This window comes from Trachypithecus francoisi, unplaced genomic scaffold (assembly GCF_009764315.1).
Source record: "Trachypithecus francoisi isolate TF-2019V2 unplaced genomic scaffold, Tfra_2.0 Lachesis_group15, whole genome shotgun sequence".
In the NCBI taxonomy this organism is placed as follows: domain Eukaryota; kingdom Metazoa; phylum Chordata; class Mammalia; order Primates; family Cercopithecidae; genus Trachypithecus; species Trachypithecus francoisi.
Window position 1 is genome coordinate 28,817,718 of NW_022681460.1, and position 21,407 is coordinate 28,839,124.

Consider the following 21,407-nt stretch of genomic DNA (forward strand, 5'->3'; position numbering starts at 1 on the left):
ATTTGGCTATGACTTCACTATGACACCGAAAGCACACGCGACAAAAGAAAGAAAAGAAAGAAAAAGGTAAGTCAAATAGAAAAACAAGACCAGAAAAGCAACGAAGGGCAGCATCCCTTCCCGTCCTGATAGCTGTCGGATTTTACCCCAATGGTGTTTTTGCTTCCAGGAGCTGTCCACGCGTCGCCACTGTTTAATCACTAAGGTTTTAATCGTGAATAAACGAGGAACTGGATTCGAATGATTTCTTAGTTTCTGAGATTTTTTTGTCTAAGCATCGTAGACTTCGTGTGTTCTCAACCCAATAGGAAGCGTCACATCTCAGTGAGCCCGAAGCTCTCACAGCCCGAAACTGCAAGAAGCTCCTCTGCCCGGCCTTTCTTTACTCCTCCTGTCTGCCCCTCAGCTCGCTCAGCTTTCTTCCCGTCCCCTCTCTCTTCCCTCTTTGGTTCTTTGAAGTGATGAGCTCGCTCAACCACAAACCCAACACAATCCATAACATTTCTCTTGTAGAAAAACCCGTGCCTCGAACGAGGCGAGACTCAGCGAGGACCCACGCGCGGGGTGGAACCCTCCAATTCCTTCCTCTCGCCTCCGAACGAGCAGCGCACCAGCAGCCGAACTGCCCGCACCCAGGCTCCCTGGTCCGGCCGGGATGCGGCCAGTGCCCGCTCGCCGCCGGGAACAACCTCCCCACTCTTCCTGCTGTGAGCGGGTGCCAGCCGACAGCCGCGCCAGGGCCTCTCCGGGTGCCAGGGTCGGATCGGGTGACGTCGCGAGTTTGCGCCTGGCAGCCAAGCCGGCCTCCAGGCTGAAGAAGGACACGCCCCAGCCCTGACCTGCGCCCCGCCCCTCTGGCCAGGACGCAGAGCCCCGGCCCTAGCTGCTCGCCCCTACTCGACGGCACTCGCCCCGCTCGCCCGCTTTCGCACCCAGTTCACGCGCCACAGCTATGTGTCCCCGAGCCGCGCCGGCGCCCGCGACGCTATTCCTCGCCGTCGGCGCGTTGCTGTGGTCTGCGGCCGGCGCCTGGGAGCTCACGATTCTGCACACCAACGACGTGCACAGCCGGCTGGAGCAGACCAGCGAGGACTCCAGCAAGTGCGTCAACGCCAGCCGCTGCATGGGTGGTGTGGCTCGGCTCTTCACCAAGGTGCAGCAGATCCGACGCGCCGAACCCAACGTGCTGCTGCTGGACGCCGGCGACCAGTACCAGGGCACCATCTGGTTCACCGTGTACAAGGGTGCCGAGGTGGCGCACTTCATGAACGCCCTGCGCTACGATGCCATGGTAAGACCCGAGCCCGCGCCCGGGATAATAGTCCCGGACTGAGAGAGGAGCCGGGCTGGAGAAGCAGCGGATGGCAGAGTGTGGCAAGCGTAGGACCAGGGCGCGGAGAGATGTGGGGATAAAGTGAGACTCCAGCCAGTGTGCCAGCTGGATACATAGAAGTCCCTTGGACGATTCTTCTTAAACGGATGTTATTGTGCCCCCACTATGAGATGGGAATATTTAGAGGGGCAGGACCCTCTCCTGCCTGCGAGGGTCTTCAGGTGGGGTGCGTAGAAGCACTGACAGTTATCCAGTGCTAGGGACCGAATGAGGTCCCTCACGCTGCTCTCATTTACTGCTAGGTCTTTCAAAGAATGCTTTATCTCAATCTAGATCTTTCGAAAAATGCTTTATCTCAATCTTATTGAAAAGGAAACAGCGTCAAAGAAGCTGAATAAATTATCAGGCACCATCCCCCCAAAAAGGGAGACGTGATAAGAATGGACAGCAGATCCCTTTGACCCTGGAGCTTGAGCATAATTAAGCTTACAGCTTTGGGGTAGATTCTCTGTTTGACTACCTTCTATGTGACCTTGAGCAAGTTATTTACTCTTTCTTGCCTCAGTTCTATCCTCTATAAAAATAAGGATCATAATTGTACATAGTACACATAGTGTGGTCTCTATATTATTACCAGACACATAGTGTGGTGTCTATAAATGTTATTATTACCAGACACGATAATATAGGGTTAAGAAAAGGAAAGAAAGAAAAAAGAAAGAAAAGAAAGAAACTTCAGAGAGAGCCAAAATGTGGAAACACTTGGGTTTCAAAGGATTTCAATAAAGTAGGTTTGGCAGCAGAGATTTAGGAAGAGTCCAGCTTAAGAGATAATGGGCTTAACTTAAAACATATGTAAAAGTTTAGTTCAAAGTCCCCAGTGTTCTGCTAAAGGTAATGCCTTTTTTGTTGCACTAAATTCTAGAAAAGGAGCAGAGGGGCTTGCATAGTAATAAATAAGTACAACCAAGATGTATATATGGTGGTTAAAAAAAAAAAAAATCAAACCACCACCCAAATTTAACCTGTGTAAAAGCCTTGAGTAAAGGGATTCAGCAAGACTGTGGAGAAACTTGGGAGAAGAAAACCTAAGAGCTTTGGAAGAGGAAGAACAGAGAAATCTCCAGAGAAAGGTCCAGAGAAATCTGTGAAGTCCACAAGCGTGGAAGGGAAAGGGAAGTGTGATCAGGCTGGGATACAGAAAGCTAACAGTACACTTCATATGAGAAGAGCTTAGAGGTCAGGAGAGCACAATGCTGAGGGGTTTGTTTGGTTTTATTTTCCCCTCTGGAAGCTTGGAGAAACGAGGACAGGAAAAGATGATAAGAGGGCACCACTGTATGGTTTTAAAGGTCCCTCCCCCACCTGCCACAACCAGAAAGCTCATTTTCATGAGATGAGAGAAGGGGAGAAAGCTCCCTCCATTCTGATGCTTCTGGCCTTATCAGGGACACTCAGCAGCAGAAATTCCCACTGATCCTTCAGCCTTCAGAGTTCATGAGGTGGGGCTCACCCGCATCTGGATTTGAACAAGAATTGTGGGTTTCAAGAACTCTGTGGTCTCTTAAGCATTGGTATTCCACAGCTACACTTCCCTGATACTTTGCACTCAGTAATGACAAAATAAATATTTATAGAATTGAATTTTTACTACCCTGTGTCTCCACTTCCTCCCAGAAGGGTAGAATAAACTTACATGTGTTTGTTTTATTTTGCACATAAACCACGGCTTTGTAGACTTTACTTTTTGTGACACTCTTTTCTCCACAATTGTGTGAACCCTTTTCAGTGGAAAAAAAAGAATGAGGAATTTCTAGTTTTCCCTAATAATATTTCCCGCTTGTAAGTCCAGTTGAGCTCCTAGTATTAATCATGGTATCAAATGTTTATGACAGGACATCTACGTGAGGCCTGAATAAACTGCTGTAAGTTACAGCCTATCTCTTCTATGGATGTTCAAAATCCTTTTTGTTGCATGAAATTACTTTCTTTCAAATTTTGCTCAAGATAATTGAATTGGGTTCTGAGGAAAAATAGGCTACTTACATAATGTTGGCAGGGGGTTAAGATTGGGAGCAGATCAAATGGCAAGGTTAGATGGCTGTGTTCTCAGGACTTACCCTATGCAGTTTGGGGGTTTGTCAGACATGATTTGACCAGCATAAAATCCTAGTTCTGTAGTGCTAAAGCATGTGCTAAAGCTCTGCTGTACTCCCGTATTGCACAGATGTTTCACTGTCCATTGTTTATATTATACTAACCCTCAGAGAATTTATTGCTATTGTGGTATAAACGTTCCTCCACCATAACCACTCACCGCATATTGATTCCTAGGACACTGGGGATTCAAATCAGGGTGGAAAACAGTTGTGGAGGGGCATCTCCAGTTTCCTGGAGACTGGACCTGGTTCAAAGGAGCCACATAAAAGGACTGGAGCATATGGAGGACGAAGAGGAATTTCCTAGAATCCAGCTAAAACACAGGAGTCCCCTCGAGCAGGAACTTCCAAGGGGGTGTACACTTTCTAGAACTACTGGAGTAATCCTGATTGCTGTAGAGGCCCCAGGGCAATCCTGGAGACCCCCTGGACCCACTAGTAGGCAGAAAACTGGGAAGAGGATGGCAAAACTCGCCAGTTAGTGTAGCTGTCTCAGTGGAAGGACTGTTGTCCCCTGAGGCACGAGGAAGACAGCGTGGAAGCACTGACAGTATGCGCTTGGCCTGGTTACTTTCTCTGAACTTCATGTTCCTTAGCTGTAAAATAGCAGTGATAACCCCCAACTTGCAGAGGTTTGTGAGGAATGCATGAGATAACCCCTGCTGATTTATATTAATAGTAAGTGCTCACTGAAAGTTAGTTTCATGTGCCCTGGATGGGGAGGAGGGGAATTGTGAGGAAGGGAAGGTTTGGGTTGTGCATCAGCTTATCTGGTTCTCACAGCCTGGCAGTCTACCACCTGCCTCCCCTCCGCAATCTTACCTAAGTATCATTGCCTAAACTATTTTTGTTATATTTACTCATTGAGCAGACTTATGAAATCTCCCCACAGCACAAAACTGAAGGTATCCACCTGCCGAGGTGAGATTCTCACCATCAAGACAGGCTGTGGGGAAGGTAGCTTTGAGCAGGTCTCTAGGGTCCCCTAGAAGTGTGCCTTTTCTCCACTTGGCTCCGCTTCTGAGGCCCTGGCTGCTGAACCCACTTCCTGCCCATAAGGCTGCAGCCTTAACCCTAGCCAATTGCTCCTAAATGGGGGAGGCAACAGCCAGGGTGGGAACTCACCCAGGGGACAGGTTAGTCAGGTAGAATGGCCCTTTGTTCGCTACCCTCCACCTCCCACATAGACAACATTCTAATGTGTTTGACGACTGCATATAGTTTTGTTTCTACATGCACTTGCAAAACCTTTATGTGCTTATATTTTATAATTGCATACCTAGCCCTGTTATTTAACCCTTTCTGTTTCTTACTTTTGTCCTGAACTTGTTGTTTTTATGATTTGTCCATGTTGCCCTAGATGCACTTGTACCTACACACCACTGTGAATTGTGCTCTGTGTATTTTACCCACCTCCACGTATTTTACCCATCTGCTCCCTGGCTGATGGGTTTGGAGATGGCGCCTAACACCCTGCCTCCACAAATAATGCTGCTCCAAATATCTTCCTGGATGGTCTCACCAGAGGATTTCTACCCAGGAGCAGAATTGCTGGCCACAGGGCATACTTTGAGTACTACCAGACTGCTTTCCTCAATGACTGGTACCCTCCATTCTCTTCCACCTACTCCCATTCCCAAACAGGACATGTAAACTTCCATATTTTTCCTATATGTCATGGCAGTATCCAGCTTTATTGTAGGTGTAAAATACACATTGCTGCTTTATTATGTACTTTTCTAATAACTAGTGAGTTTGGACTTTTTTTATATGTTTGTTAACTTTTTAAGTTTCTTCTTCCCTAATTGCTTATTCATATTCTTTGGTATTTTTTAAATTGGGTTAGTTTTATATTTTTTGACTTTCAGGAATTATAGGTTTTGATCCGTGATCAATTTTTGAGATTGCAAACATATTATAATGATGTTAGGTCTATTAATTTTGTCCATGGTGTCTTTCATTGAACAGAAATTCTTCATTTGTTGTAATTGAATTAATCTTTTTTTCCTTGTGATTTGTGTTTTGAAAGTTCACCTAATAGTTTGCTAATTTAAAGCTTATCACCTTTAACCCTCCTCACTGGAAATTCAGAGATCACTACGATTCTTTCTGCCTTTTAAGAGATAAATCTACAATCTGTGGCTATGCAATTCACTTCTCAGCATCACCAGTTCCTCATCTATAAAATAGAAGTTTGAACCAGCTTACCTCTGAGGTCCCATACATATCTGAACAACTGGAGCCCTACAGTGAAATGTTTTGATTCAGTGAAGGGACAGGAGGATGGGGCAAAGGCGTAGAGGCAGGAATCTACACAATGGACCAGGTCGGACCGAAGTAAAGTAGCAGGAATCATGGCAGAAGAGGTTGTGTAAACTCTAACGAACACCTGAGAAGTTTGAGCTATGTTGCCATGGGCAACCATGTGGTTTCTGAGTAGAAGACAACTGTGGTATAATAAAAAATAAATATTTGGTCCTTGTCCCCAGTACCTGTTGCAGAGCTCCTAAAACCCTAGAAATTTCCTAAGTAATAGAAACGTCCTGGCCGGGCGCAGTGGCTCAAGCCTGTAATCCCAGCACTATGGGAGGCCGAGACGGGCGGATCACGAGGTCAGGAGATCGAGACCATCCTGGCTAACACGGTGAAACCCCGTCTCTACTAAAAAATACAAAAATCTAGCCAGGCGAGGTGGCGGGCGCCTGTAGTCCCAGCTACACCGGAGGCTGAGGCAGGAGAATGGCGGGAACCCGGGAGGCGGAGCTTGCAGTGAGCTGAGATCTGGCCACTGCACTCCAGCCCCGGGGACAGAGCAAGACTCCGTCTCAAAAAAAGAAAAAAAAAGAAACGTCCTTTGTGATTCATAATAACCCCATGATAATATTTGGGTTTATACTCCTGCAGACTTAGGGTGAGGTCCCTAGATAGCTTCAAGATAGAGCCAGTCACCAGCAAGTCCAAGGGATTAGGGGATCAAATAGTTGGAACTTTCAGTCCCACCCACCAAAGTCCAGGAAAGGAGGGTGGGACTGGAGATTCAGCTCTACAAAAACTCTTGAACAAGATGTGAGGAGCTTTTTGGTTGCTAAGCATGTGGAGGTTCCTGGAGGGTGCACAACCAAGGAGGGCATGAAAGCTCCACGTTGCCCCCATACCTTGGTCTATCCATTCTTCACTTGGCTGTCCATCTATATCCTTTGTAGTAGCCTTTATAATAAACTAATGAGTGAGTTCTGTGAACTGTCCTAGCAAGTTAATTGAAGCCATGGAGGGAGTAATGGAAATCTCTGATTTATAGCCATTCAGCCAGAAGCACAACCTCAGGCTTGTGATCAGCCTGAAGTCAGGACAGTCTTGTAGAACTGAGCCCTTAACCTATGGGATCTGACAGTGTCTTGAGATAGTATCAGAATTGAATTCAATTATAGGACACTCAGTTTGTGTTTTCTGGAGAATTGCTTGGTGTGTGGGGGAAATCCCACACACATCTGGTCACAGACGTGTTCTGTGTTAAGTGTGACAGTAGAGACAAAAAGCAGTTTGTGTGTGTGTGTGTGGTGTGTGTGTGTGTGCTTTTGCATGCTAATGAGATGATCGATGACTGGGGACCCCTAGATAGCTTCAGGAAGGGAGCTGGTCACCAGAAAGACTAATTTATGACTAGAGGGTTAGAACTTTCAGCCCTGCCTCCCCCACCTCTAGAGAGGGGAGATGGGCTAGAGATTGAGTTCAGTCTCCAATGGTCAATGAATTAATCAATCATGCCTTCATGATAAACTTTCATGAAGACCCCTAAACAACCAGATTCAGAGAGCTTCCAAGTTGGTGAACATATTGAGGTGCTGGGAAGGTGGTGCGCACGAGTGGGCATGGAAGCTCCACCCATCCACTCCCATGCCTTGCCCTGTGCATCTCTTCACTTGCTTGTTCCCTAGTCGTATGCTTTGTAATAAGCCAGTAATGGTGAGTAAAGTGCTTTCCAAGTTCTGTGAATTGTTCTAGCCAATTATCAATCCTAAGGATAGGGTCACGGCAACCTCCACTTTATAACTAGTTGGTTGGGAATACAGGTGGCCCAGGACTCTCGACTGGTGTCTGAAGTGGGGGCAGTCTTGTGCATTTGAGCCTTCTCACTTGTGGGATCTGATGCTAAGTCCAGGTAGAGAGTGTCAGAATTCATTTGAATTGTTGGACACCAAGTTGGTGTCCACACAGAACTAGGAAATTGATTGATGTGAGGAAAAACCCTCCCAGCTACATAGGCAAATCACAGTTTTGGAAGATGAGTAGAAATGGATGGGTGGGAGAAGACAGGAGAGAAGAGGGTGAGGAAAGAGGCCAGGCAGCAGTCCAAGTATGAGATGATAACGCCTAAACTCTGGTAATTGGGGAGGCCAAATCCACAGGAACCAGTTGCAAAAGGCAGGCTGTCTGGTAGGTATAAGGCTAAGAGAGTAAACGTGGGGGTGAGACTGGGATCAAGTCCCCTTCCTACCACTTAGAATCTATGGACTGGGAGCAGGTTATCTAATCTCATGAAGCCTCCATTTCCACATGTGTGAGGTATGTGATTGATGTCCCCACACCTAGGGTGCTGTGGGGTTTAGAAGAGATAGTAGTGCATATAATGTGCTTAGCACAGGGCCAGTCCACAGTAAGTGCTGGCTGTACTCGCCTTCTCTTGGCAGGGGCGGCTCAAGAGAGGGTGTAATCAAAAGATGATTATGAGGGTTCAAGCACAAGGCAATGGGAGAGTCAGCGGGTTTTAATGCTCCTACACAGCGGCTGGATTCTTCTACTTCGGCTTGCCGCTGACAGCTGAGGCTTGCTATCGCAAGCCCTGAAATGCAATCTGAAGACTTTTCCTGGACTTACTGGGCACCACTGGACTGTATAAGGCTTCAGCAGACAGGAGCAGTGGAAAGAGATTTGTATGGGACGTCAGAATACCCAGGTTTTACTTCTTGGCTCTTCTACTTATTAGCTGTGTGAGTTTGGCAGTGGTTTCCTTATCTATAAAATGGGGGAATTGGAGAGGGTGGTCTATCACATGTTACTTCTCAGCACCTCAGCTCCTCCCCACCCCTCTCTCTTGCTTCTAATCTGCCCACATTACTTGGTTGTCTCTGGACAAGTCTAAGTTTGCATGACAACTCTCTAATTTCTCCTTCACAGTTATTTATTTATTTATTTATTTATTGGCAGCTATTTCCTTGTGGAGAGATAGCATAGATCGTTCAGGTGCTTCCAGTTGGCCACCGTTTTACAGGTGAAGAGGTTTCCAGGACGCTCACGGGATGTTACTCTGGTAGTAACAGAAATGATGGCCTGGGGAATGGGAGGAGCATGAGCCCAGTTTTGAGCCTGAGTCTTTGGAGCTCATTTATTCATTCAGTTCGCAAATCTTCATTCAGCATTACCACATGCCAGGCTCTCTGCTAAGTGCTGAGGATAGCAGTCTGGACCTGCTAGGGTGAAAATTACTGTTCAGAAAATAGCAGAGTGGGTAATGGCCATTCAAGTTCCTCTTAACCACATAGAGGGGCTGGGTAAGATCTATAAAGGAGAGAGGTTAAACAGAGAAAAGCAAAAGTGACTGAAATTCTAACGCCCATGCATGGGGATTCTTGAGCTAAAGATCTGGTCTATAGAAGAAGACACATCAGACCCTCATATTTAGCATCAATGCCTAAATCAGCAGTGAGCATGTTTCTTCTCCTCCCCTAAAAACTTGTCTCTAAGGAGACAGACAAGTGCTTACAAGGACTCTCATGTTAAAGGAAACTGTCAGAATTACTTTATCTTTGATCAGGAAGCCTTTCTTGGGAAAGACAAATTAGCAATACCAGTTTGGGAAGCTTGAAAGAGAGATCCTGTTTGCAATGACACTTTTAAAAAGGCAACAACAACAACAAAAGTAATTATTCCTAAAGCTCAGGTGTCAGAAATTGTGAATGTCTAGGGGGTTGTGGATCCCCAAGCCTTAGAGACAGGAACAGCCCCACTCCCATCCTGGGGATGTGGCCTCAGGCCTCTGCTTCCTCTTTTCCAGCCTAAACTCCAGAGCAGAGAGGGGCTGGATGACCAGCCTCAGGCAGGGGAGGGAGGAAGCAAAGGTAGTTTCTCAGCTCATCTTGTCCTTGTACTATTAATAGCCTTTGTTGTTTTCTTAACTGAAAATTGGAGAGAACCAAATGAATCAACATCATATTGGCAGCTTTCTGTACATCACTCACAAATACATCTGAATGCTCTGTATTTTGTGTTTATTTTCCTCAGTCACATAACCAGAATTTGAATATTCTTTTGACACTTCTTTTCCCTCACTTGAATAATTAGTCCTATATATAATCCAAATATTAGCTGGAGCCCTCTAGCCCCTCAGAGATACAGTTGAACCTTCCTGGACCTCAATTAGTTGGGCAGTTAATTCTGAATGTTGATGTGCCTATTTTGCATGTATGGAGAGTTTATACATCCCGCCTCCCCATACAAGTAGAGTGCTGTCTATTCGGTACTTGTTATTCATGCATTCTTTCAACAACCAAACCTAGGTGCAGCTGGGTTGAGCCCCAGGGTGTTTCCTGCCATTCAGTGGGATGCCGCATTTACCTGCTGTGGCCAACATTCCCTGGCCCAGGACTGCAGGGATGGAAGCCAATCCAACAGCAGAAGTGAGCAACAATGCCAGAAACCTATCAACCAAACCAAATGTAATTTGTAATCCTCCCTGGATGATGCTGGTGATTGGCAACTGAGCCCCGTCGTATAATAAATCAGGCTGTCTTTCATTAAAAAAAAAAAAAGAGAGAAAGAGAGAGAGAGTCTCCCAATGTTGCCTAGGCTGGTCTCAAACTCCTGGGCTCAAGTGATCATCCCTTCTCAGCCTCCCAAAACGCTGGGATTACAGGCGTGAGCCACCATGCCTAGCTCAGGCTGTCTCTTTAGCTCTTCAATTATAGGGCTTCCTGCAACTTCAGCCCTTAACAAATGAGCTAGTGTGTAAGTGACTAGCTAAATAAATGTGCTGCACACCTCTGACAAATGGCTTTTTGACATTATTAAAATGTATTTATGTGGATTAAAAGCATTCTTTTCTTCTGCATCATGCATTCGGCACTGCTTTTACAGAAACTCCCCTTTCCTTTGTTCTACCGTCTAACATTTCCTTGTTTCAGCCTCTTGTCGTCACTCGGAACATTTTTACTGCCTCATCCCTCTAGTTTCCATTCCCTAGCCTAGCCCAGCCCAGTATTTTTTACTCCCAAATACCTGGAATTTTGCCTGATGTTTAAAGCCAAAACCAAATGAAAATGTGACGAACCAAAGGAGATTTTATTCTTCTGTGACTCAAAATCCTGTTGTTATTGTTAAATGAACCCTGTGGGATACAGTCTGGTATTTTTAACACCTTCTGGGGGTAATTGTCAATATTTACATTTGATGTGGATAGCTTATAAAAGTCTAGTGGCTTTGGGTAAACCGTGTTCACTAAGAATAAGACCCAGAAGGTCATATGAATCAAAGATCAAAGAATGAAGATATTCTGAATCCAAGTTTCTTGTTTTGATTATTAAAAATACCTTGCAATTAGTTAGGCATGAGAGAAAGTTTGTGTATAAAGTCTGGCTTGTAATTCACATGAATTCTCTATACAAGCCAAAAACTACCTTCCCTTTGGGGATATATGATGACCTTATTTGGAAATTACTTCAGGTAATTATGAAGTAATAATATCTCTATTCATATGCTAAAAAGAATTCAAAATAACATTCAATTATCATCTCTTGGAAACTAAATTAAATGGGTACTCACCCAAGTTGAAATGCAAACAAATGCATGATATCATTATGTGACCCTCCCCTACCCCTTATCCTGTCCATGGCAGATGCTAAGAAAAACTTGGCCCTAAGAAGAGAGAAGTCAATTGATTTAGTCAGCCTTTCCCACTGTGTTTCGACTGAGCCTCAGAATCCTCCTTATCCCCATACTGCAAGGAGTTACTGTCAATCAACTACAGATGGCACTCAAGATAAAATTATTTTCCAGGCTGAGGCAAGTGGATCACGAGGTCAGGAGATTGAGACCATCCTGGCTAACACGGTGAAACTCCATCTCTACCAAAAATACAAAAAATTAGCCGGGCGTGGTGGCAGGCCCCTATAGTCCCAGCTGCTGGGGAGGCTGAGGCAGGAGAATGGCGCGAACTCGGGAGGCGGAGCTTGCAGTGAGCCGAGATTGCGCCACTGCACTCCAGTCTGGGCGACAGAGCAAGATTTCGTCTCAAAAAAAAAAAAAAAAAAAAAATTATTTTCCATCCTTGTACTAATAATAAGCATGGAATCTGTTTATTGGTTTTTCACAACAGTAAAATATATCTTTAGCAAGTAACAAATGGTACAGGTAATACTTTTAAATAAAGAGGGAAGAATCCTTCTGACTTTTCTCTTTATCACATTTCACCCACACACAATGTGGATGGAATCTGCAACTGAATTTAGCAACCACACTGAAACTCCGCTGCCTGACCACACTGTCCTGAGGCCATGTGCCAACTTCCATGTTTTTTTCCCAAAGCTCTTCCAAGGAAGCGCTGCCACTTCTCCATTTACTCTTTTCACCTGTAAATGAATGCTCCTGTTGGTATTGAGTAAATAGGTGAATGAAAGAAATAATGAGAACACTCCTGGGGTGAGAGCAAGAGGAATGAAAACACATGGTGTGAGAGCAGGTCAGAGATGTTGGCTAACACAGGAACCAGGGTGGAGGCCTCAGACTTGATCCTGGCCTGCAGGACCTTGGTCTACATTGTCTGCAGGAAGAAACACAGAGGTCAGTGGACATCCAGCAGTCTTCCCTGAAGGCCTCTTATTATTCTGGAACAGTTTATTTTTATAGAGAAATCTCCCACTTCCTGATCTCCCCAGTTAGAATTGATTGATCAAAGCAGTCCCTCTCCCTGTTATTAAATAATTAAATAATATACGTTAATTGATCCCTATAACCATTTAAAATGTATCTAACACAGGAGAAATATTTGGTAAATATTTACTGAATGAATGAACAAATAAATAATTGGAGGAAGGGGGAAAGAGACAGAGTTAAATCCTGAGGCTGGAGTTTTTGGTCCTTCAGCCCCTTGTCCAGTTGTCCCTGGCAGACCCCTCCATGTGACCATGAATTCTGTACAAGTCTCATCATTTTCTATGTGTGTTGTAATGGAAAAAAAAAAGGTTACAAAACACAGTCTTTCTGTCCTGGGGTACCAAAATAGTAAAGACTTCTGTTTTGAAAGCCTCTGACAAATGAACACAATAGCCACAGTGAAAACTTTAGCAGGAAATTGAGCCACAAAAAGCAAGCAAGCCACAAAGCCCTGAAGGCTGAAAAAGCCTGACAGGCCAAGAGGCAGTTGGGTTGCACCTGAGACAGAGGCTGCTTTCTTAACTGGGAAATGAGTGTCTCCAGATATATAAAGCTGTGAGGAGATCACCATGACCCAGCTCTGACGAGCCCCTGGTACAGCATCGTTGGTTAGTTTGCCTCAACCTGCAGCAGAATTTTGATTCCAAGAGTTAACAGTTAGTTAGGCTTTTTCCAAAGCCTACCCCCATTTCGGTCCCACCCAGCTTGAAACCAGGCAAAGTGGGTTAAGACACTGGGAGATGGGAGGGGACAGGTGGGGTAGAGGCCTGGCACCCCTCTCTCTTCTCTTGTTTCAAGAGACGCTTTGTGGAGTTGTCTAGAGAGATTTCGGGGTAACTGCTTCTTCTGCCCCCAATCTCCCCTTAGCTCCCCACTCCTCCCTATCCTGCCAGGCCAACCACCAGCAGAGAAGGGCGCTTAGCTCCAGTGACGTTGTGCGTGAGACGCTTGGGAGGATGCGTATGGTTCCTGTTGGAAATGCACGGAGGAACAGTGAAACACCAGAAGCCCCATCCTCTCTCCTGCCCATGCCCTCATGCCTAGCCAGCTGAAAATTCCTGTGGCTTCCACTCCTGCACTGTCCCCTCAGTGTCACCTCCCCACCACATTCCCACTGTCCCACTTGCCACGTCACCTCACCCCTGCGGGAGAGGTCTCTTCCTGCCAGTCTCTTGACCACCAGGCTCACACAGCTCCCGTCCATTCACTGCAGGCCACCAGACTGAGCTTTCCAAGCACCCCCGACTGCCTCCAGCCCTACTTTCTCTTCAAGGCTTCCCACTTCCCTCAAAATGAGAGCCCTGACTCCTTGGACACCATACAGACCCTCCCTGATCTCCCAGAGATGCTCTTAGCTGCATCATTTTTTTTTTTTTTCTGCCAGATTTTCAGGTGCCCTCAGTTCCAGGAGCACCAAATCAGCCGGATGCCATGAGCTGCTTATGACACAGTTCAAGGTGTGACATCTTTGAGGTCTCTCCATAACACCTGTACTGCAGACGTCTGTCTCTGGTGTATCACCTGTACCTTGCACACACATCTCTAACCATCTATCCACTGTGGCTGTCTGTTCACACATCAGATTGACTCTATGTTCTCTGTGACACCAGGTGAGCTCTGGCACCAGTACCCAGCAGATGTTTACTGAACGATTAATAAAACTACTCACTCTACCTGCTTCTTTTAAATGGGCTCCATTTTGGTATGATTTGGTGTGTGAACCATTAAAACTTTTCGGAAGTCAGGATTTGAAACAAATTTGGTAAAAAATAGTTAAGCAATGTCTTCGTTGTCAAGTGAGCGAAACCAAATTGCTTGGAAACAGGTGAAAAGCTTAGCCAAACAGCTTCACAGTTCACAGCCTGGCACTCCAGTAGCCCTCTCTGGACAATTGCCCAGGTTTTCTTGTTTTCATTTCTGTGTTTTAATTTATAAGTTACCTTTATATTTCTGCTACTATCTTACTGGCACTTGTTTGTGAATGAAACCATTTTTTGAGGGTTTGCTAATTGTTCTGTGTGAGTGTGGAAAGTTTCTTTCATGCAAGACCATCAATTCTTTTTTAAAAAATAGTGTTTTAGGCTTTCTTCTACATAAAGAAAGCGGTGGGGGTGAGAAGCTGGGGGTGGGCCAGATGCTCACATTATGTTTCTATGATTTTGCTGTTGGAGATACTGAAGATCACTTCGCCGGGCTTTGCTCTCTTAAATTACAGAAAAGTGCATTTGGTGAAGTTTAATGTTTTTAGTAAACACGTACAAGATGTCATAGGGCTAGAATTAAGGAAGGTCTAGGGTTCATGAATGAATGAGCTCAATCTTAGTAATGAAATGTTTGGAAGGCAACAGAACAAGAGAGAAAGAGCATCAGAACATGATTTAGGTACCCCATACATTTATACAAATAAAAAAAAGATATGACTTAGGGTCATGGAAATCAAATGCCTAAACTGATGGTTAAACAATAAGTGGCAAGTAACAGTTTAGCTACAAAAAATGTACAGGAACACATAAGGAAAGTTCATGGGAATGTTCAGAGAGGACCAAAGAAAGCACTAAGTAAGATTATCTGCTCTGTTATGATCGTCTATATTTCACTGCTCTGCGTTCTTCTCTTAGGCAGTCTTTTCCTTAGATGTTTTCATGTTATTCATCAAAAATAACAGAAATGAATTAACTAGGTCAATGTATTTACAAGATTTTTTGAGTGCCTGCAGTATACCTCAGTGTGGTTAGAACTTGGTGTACTGAGGTGAGTAGTATGATCCTGAAGAGTTTAGGAATCACTGAGTTCTCCTAAGTGCAATAGAAGAAAAACTGGTAGAAGGAAGTCAAGGTGGCAAATGAAAATACGAGTTTCTAAAGAAAATAAATATTTACAAAGGAATTTGTCTGCATTAATTTCTGTGGAAAAGTTAGCTACGTATAGAAGAAAGAAACTTGTTAGTAATTCCTTTGTTCATTAATTTATTCATTCAACAGTGAATCCCTGCCATGGTAGTACTAACTACTTGCACTGTGATAGTGCGAGGGATACATTTGCTTTGCAAGTAGTTAGGAATTTTTTTGTTTGTTTTTTGTTTTAGCGTTTTGTATGTGCTAGGCTTTATGCAAATGTACAACCAAGCACAGAGGTTAAGAACTTTGGAATCAAACAGAAGTGGTTCTAGTCCCAGCTCCCACCTACAAATTGTGTGATCTGCAACAATTCATTTAACTTCTCTAGATCTCAGATTTTCTCATCAGTAAAATGAGCGCAATAAGAGTACCACCCTCACAGCATGAAATCAGATTTTCTGTACTCTGTACATACTCACTTTCCATGATGTTGGCATGTGGCAAGTGCTGACTCAATGCTGGCTCATTTCCTTAACTGCTTTTATTTCATTCATTCACTGCCTTTCCAGAGAAAACTGCAGTTCTGAGATGTGCCCTGGGTCACTGCTGAGGAGTGGGAGGAGCCTGGGAGGGAGCTACCCCTGCCTTGTTTCCTCATACTTTATGGGGTAGGTATCAGGAATGAGGCTGGAGGGGAAGGCAAAACCAGATCCCTAAGAGCCCCATGGGCGCTGCTTAGGGTGTTTACTTCTATCATAAAGGCTGTACCTCTGTAGAGACCTAAGGTGGAGATTGCCAAGGTCAGGTTTGCATTTGAGAAAGATTTTTCTGTCAGCAATATAAAGAATGGTTTAGCGAAAGAAACAAGAATAGCTGGAAACCCAACTAGGAGGCTGTGGTAATCCAGGAGCACACTAAGGCAGCAACGATAGGTGAATGGAAACTGCAGCATTTAGGTAAGGGAGAGGGATGCCAGAGGAAGTGACAGTGAAGGAGAGGGGAGAGGGCAGGACTCCACCGCCCCAGGGTTTCTGGCTTTATTGACTGGGTATATGGTAGCATCTTGGGCCAAGACAGTGAGTCACAGGGAAGAGGCTTTGCGCCTGGTAAGCTTGGGGCACATTTGAGACATTGGGAGGAAATGACACATGGCAGTTGACATACAGATCTAGATGTCAGGAGAAAAGTCAGGGCTGGAGATTTTCAGTTTACAGTTGAAGGTATGAGTAGGAATGAGGTCATTTACTCAGTCCATCCCACCACATTGAGCACCATGAATCAGGGACTCCTCTCCCCATGGGGCAAGAGAGATGAAAAGCCAGTCAAAGTCACTACTTTCAAGGGGATTAGGCTCAAGTTAGGATGGAGAGGTGGAGAAGGCATCAAACAAATAAAGGAAAACTGTAACTTCAGCTATTGCCAAGTGCTGGGAATATAATGTTGCTGTTAAACTGCAAGGTGGCTAACAAGTTGGATAGTCTTTCTTGAAGAACTGTAGAAACATTCATTAAAAACAAAATAATTTTATAGTTAAGCCAGAGAGTTATCGTACTGTAACAAGGGAGACTTATTTCACCATAGGAAAAAATCATACCATTCTAAGAATAGAAGGAAAAAATAACAATTACCCAAGCCTGCAAGAACATGTAAGACCAGATCAGCTTTTAAGAGGAAAATTAATTACATAACAGGAAGAGGTAAAAATGGGTAGATCATCAGAGATGGGGGAAAAGGCAAATTTCAAAATTCTGAATTTAATAGGGGAGACAAGAATGTAGGACTGTAAAGACATTGTGCTGCTTTCTCTGCATAAACACATTCACGTGAGGATGTATATACAACCCTTGGAGGCACAGGTACTCAGTGAATGCCTGTGTGCCAAAGAGGGGGACAGCACTGAGCAGGAGAGATGGCAGGTCCCGGTGGCCCAGGAGCACTCATATAGTCAGGAGACTGATGTAAAAGAAAGACCCTGCTAATATGCCATTACAGAATGTGGAATGAGCAAGGAAGGAAGAGGGTGAGGCTGTAAGAGAGCGCACGGGGCCCTCATTTAAATGGACGGGTCACCAGCCAGCACTTCATGCCTGTTCCTAGATGACCCACAAAGTAAAATGAAACTGGATGTGGTATTTAGAAAGTCTGAGATCTGCTGGTTTAAGTACTAAGTCAGCAAACCAGCCGTGGCAGCCAAAGCAGGTAGGTAGCGGGCCAGAGGAGATGGGTGTATCCAGGAGGCCAATGGAGGAAGGAGTGGAAGGTTTTCTGGGAAGCCACCTGACATGTCATGCTTTGTCATTGGGGCCACTGCATGGATTCCCCCAGTCCCCCCGCCCCAGCCCCCAACTCACTATGGGGAGCTGCACAATGACAGACAATGGGTGGTTTTGCACCCAGCAGCCACTCTTCAACCAGTGAGGAATGGCAGAGAGCTAAGAAGGATTGCTTGTCACCATCCCTGCTCCTCCTGAAGTCCTGCGCTGGGAACAGGTTCAGAACCCGCTGAAGGTTGCATAATCATTTCACCATGGAGTTCTTCCCCAAATGTGAAACTGCTAGGACTGGAGCAAATGGTGCCCAGAACTGACCAGAGGAGGAAGCCAGAGCCACACTGGAACATATGGAGACGCTAGCCCCTGCCTGCTACTGAGGATCTTCATCTTCCCAGAAGAATTAGAGGATGGCAGGAGTGCTTGGGAAGAAGCAATTGTGGGAACCTAGGTGAATGATGACCAAGGAGATGAAATGAGGAAGGAGGCCTTTGGTTTCTGCCAAGCGTACCTTTCAGGTTGCCTTTTGCTAACGTCCTGCTGATGTTAATCATTCTCTCCAGCAGATCGCGGCTTGAATGATGGGGTCTAAAATGTGGGTTTATGAGAGAAAAACAACATGGAAAAATTGGGCCAAGGCTGGTAAATGTGAACATTGGAACCTGCCCCCGATCTGAGATGGTGGGCAGTGGACCCCGGCCAGCTCTCCAGGTGTTGTGTATGTGCATTGGCAAACCACCTTTCCTAGGTGGTGTGACACCTGGGTAGCAGTTCTCAACCAGTATGATGATCTGAATGTCCCTGGGCCTGACCCAAGTGAGGAGGATACAAAATCATGGAATATGTCTCGCAAAGCTTAGTCAGTTTTGGGAGATACTGGGCTAATGTATGTTTTTAAAGTATTCTCTCATTGAAAATTGCAAAGTACTTAATTCTTTTTCTCTTTTCCGTTTTACCTAGGCATTGGGAAATCATGAATTTGATAATGGTGTAGAAGGACTGATTGAGCCACTCCTCAAAGAGGCCAAATTTCCAATTCTGAGTGCAAACATTAAAGCAAAGGGGCCACTAGCATCTCAAATATCAGGACTTTATTTGCCATATAAAGTTCTTCCTGTTGGTGATGAAGTTGTGGGAATCGTTGGATACACTTCCAAAGAAACCCCTTTTCTCTCAAATCCAGGTATTTTCTACTTTTATAGCACTCATTGCTTGAAAACAGATGCCCTAAATCACAGCTTGGCATTATATTTATGGACTGTAGATAAAAGTAGGAACAACTGGGTAAATAGTGCACTTAGAATAATACTGATCAAAGCAATCTGGTAAATTCTATGCTGTTGTTCCAAGGTACTTCTTAAAGAGATGTCCTCTTCTGCTCAGTGAACTTTGTTGACAAAAACAGTATCTTTGTCTAATTCAGTGCTTTCAAAATGGAAAGAGGAGACAGTTTATAGCCAGTGCTAAACAGTACAGGTTCATTTACTAGAGAATGAGAGCCTCAAAACTCACTGCCCTTCTCCTGTGGAGCCATGAGCCCAGAGCTGGGGTTTTACCTCAATTTACCTTATCGCTCCTTTTCTAGGATGATTATTACATGTCTAGCTAACTCACCTTTCTCACTTTTCATTATTTATCTCATTTTAATGACATTCTTGTATCTGACTTTCCCAGAAATATATATAGTGGTCTTATGATACATATGTACATATATGTGTATGTATATACATTTTAGACATATATACATACATGTACATATAATATATATAATCTTAAGACATACACACATACATATATGATACATACACATACATACACATAAGACACACACACATATATAATCTTAAGACCCTTCAAGAAACTATTTTGAGGCACTTTATAAGAACACTTTTTGAAACACTTTGGTGATGAGCACAAAAATGACATTTTCTTTAAATTATCCAAATTAAATGTCTTTCCATATTTGAAGAAAAAAAGGGAAACTAGGAGCTAGGGTTATCTAGAAACATGAGATTTCATTAAGAAATAACTGATAAAGGACATATAATTGACAATTCAAAAATATATATTTATTGTTGTTATTATAAAATAAGTCCAGGCCATTGGAAACAACAACAGAAAAGTTAGCTGTGTTTGCTGAGAGCAGCGAGCGGGTCCTGCAGCTGGCATAGAGGCAGAGATGGAGGCAGAGATGGAGGCAGAATGGAGCAGCTGGGGCTGGAGTGGTCAGTGAGAAGAGTGAGAGGACTTGCTAAAGAACCCCCCAACCCCACCCTGGGGTCACGTTCACTTGACCTCCTTGGTCCCCTTGAGAGCTGCGTAAAACATCCCTGGGGCACAGGACATTCCAGAAGTGAGGTCAGGGTCACATGCTAGGATGCAGGCTTCATGAGGGTAGCAACCTCTGCTGTCTCACTATTGCCCAATGGACTGTGCACAATGCCTGGCATATGGTAAGTCCTCAGGAAGCATTGCTGGGATGAATACATGAGAGCAGGAAGGTATAGGGGCCACAGTCACAGAACAGCAGGTAGTTCCATTTCCTGGAGCATGGGTTCTGACTAGGAAAAGCTAGAAAGTTGGGTCAGGGCTTGATTGTAGGGCTGAGAAGTTCAGGTGTGATTCAGAGGAAAGCATTGTCTCTTCTTTAAAAGGCACCCATAAGGAGGTAGGAGGTGGAGGTCTTGGTGGAAAGGCACAGCGCCTCCAGAAATCAAACTGCCCCAGCTGGGACTCTGACCAGCCCTTTACCAGGCTGTAACAGAGAGGGGAGCAAAGCGACAATGCTGTTTCCAGCAGCTGCCGGAAGAGAGGGCTGCATTTTCCAGGGCCCAATGTGCAAGAAAGGGATGGCGTGGAATAGAATGTTTCCAGGAGCACTGCTTCTTCCAAGACCACAGGTCCAGCAGCCTGGTGTGGGTTCTTCCTATAGTTCTTTGGCCCTAATCAAGCCCAGTCCTCCCAGTCCTAGCGGACTGGGTACCCACAGGGGTATAACTTGTATTTCTAGCACATTTAATCTAATTTATTTTAGCTAGATCATGAAATACCTGTAATACAACTCTTCTCGTGACATCTTGAAATATAACCCATGTTTTGTATATATGGGATGCCTGGTCCTGTGAGGTTTCTGATACAATAGAAGAATACATTCCTTTGACTTTGGAGGCATTTCTCTGATTTTTTTTTTTTCCTTCTTGGCAGCCAAACCTTAAGCAAAAGATGGTAGCATACTCTTGACATTCAGTCATTCCCCTGGGTACTTGTCTATGTGCCAGGCACTGTTTTAGGCACCAGGGACACTGACCCAAAAAAAAAGAAGTTGCCCACTGGAGCTTACATGTTTAGCAGGGGAATCAATAAATGAGTAAATGGTTTGGTGTGTCAGAAGGTGGTAAGGCTGTGGAGAAGATTTCAGCAGGAGGAGGATGGCAAGTGCAGCATGGGGGAAGGTGCACCTTGTTTCAAAGAGATGTTCAAGGAAAGGCTCACATAGAAGGCAACATAGCACTGAGGGGCAACGGGGAGCCCTGGGTTTCTTGGGGCGACCAGTAGGAGGCTGATTGTCCTTGATGTTCTCATGATAGACAATGGTGGCAAAACTACAACTCTTGATTTGTCAAGATTGCCTATGAGTTGCTGGCAGCCTTGCCAGTCCAGCACATCTGTGAGCTGCTAATTATTAGACTGTAATTCTGGGGCCTCCCTGGCTATGATGTCAGCCACGAATTATCTTCCATGATAACTTGCACTTGCGGAGTTGGCTAATCTTAAGGACTCAGGAGTTCCCCTGCTGAAGCACACAGACACTCCTAAACATCACAGTGGAACAAGGGATCCATTTCTAATAATCTTGTTATTCTTTGAATTAGTACTTTTCAAA

General features: G+C 44.8%; 1 protein-coding gene across 1 annotated transcript in view; it reads left to right on the forward strand.

The window, feature by feature from the left end:
- Positions 1-757: 757 nt before the first annotated feature.
- The window catches only part of NT5E (5'-nucleotidase ecto), a 45,210-nt gene continuing 24,560 nt past the window's right edge, over positions 758-21,407 (forward strand). Inside the window, exons 1-2 of the mRNA XM_033234512.1 lie at positions 758-1,291; positions 18,485-18,707. Coding sequence (XP_033090403.1) covers positions 953-1,291; positions 18,485-18,707 — 562 coding nt within the window. The 5' untranslated portion in view covers positions 758-952. The remainder of the gene's footprint in view (positions 1,292-18,484; positions 18,708-21,407) is intronic.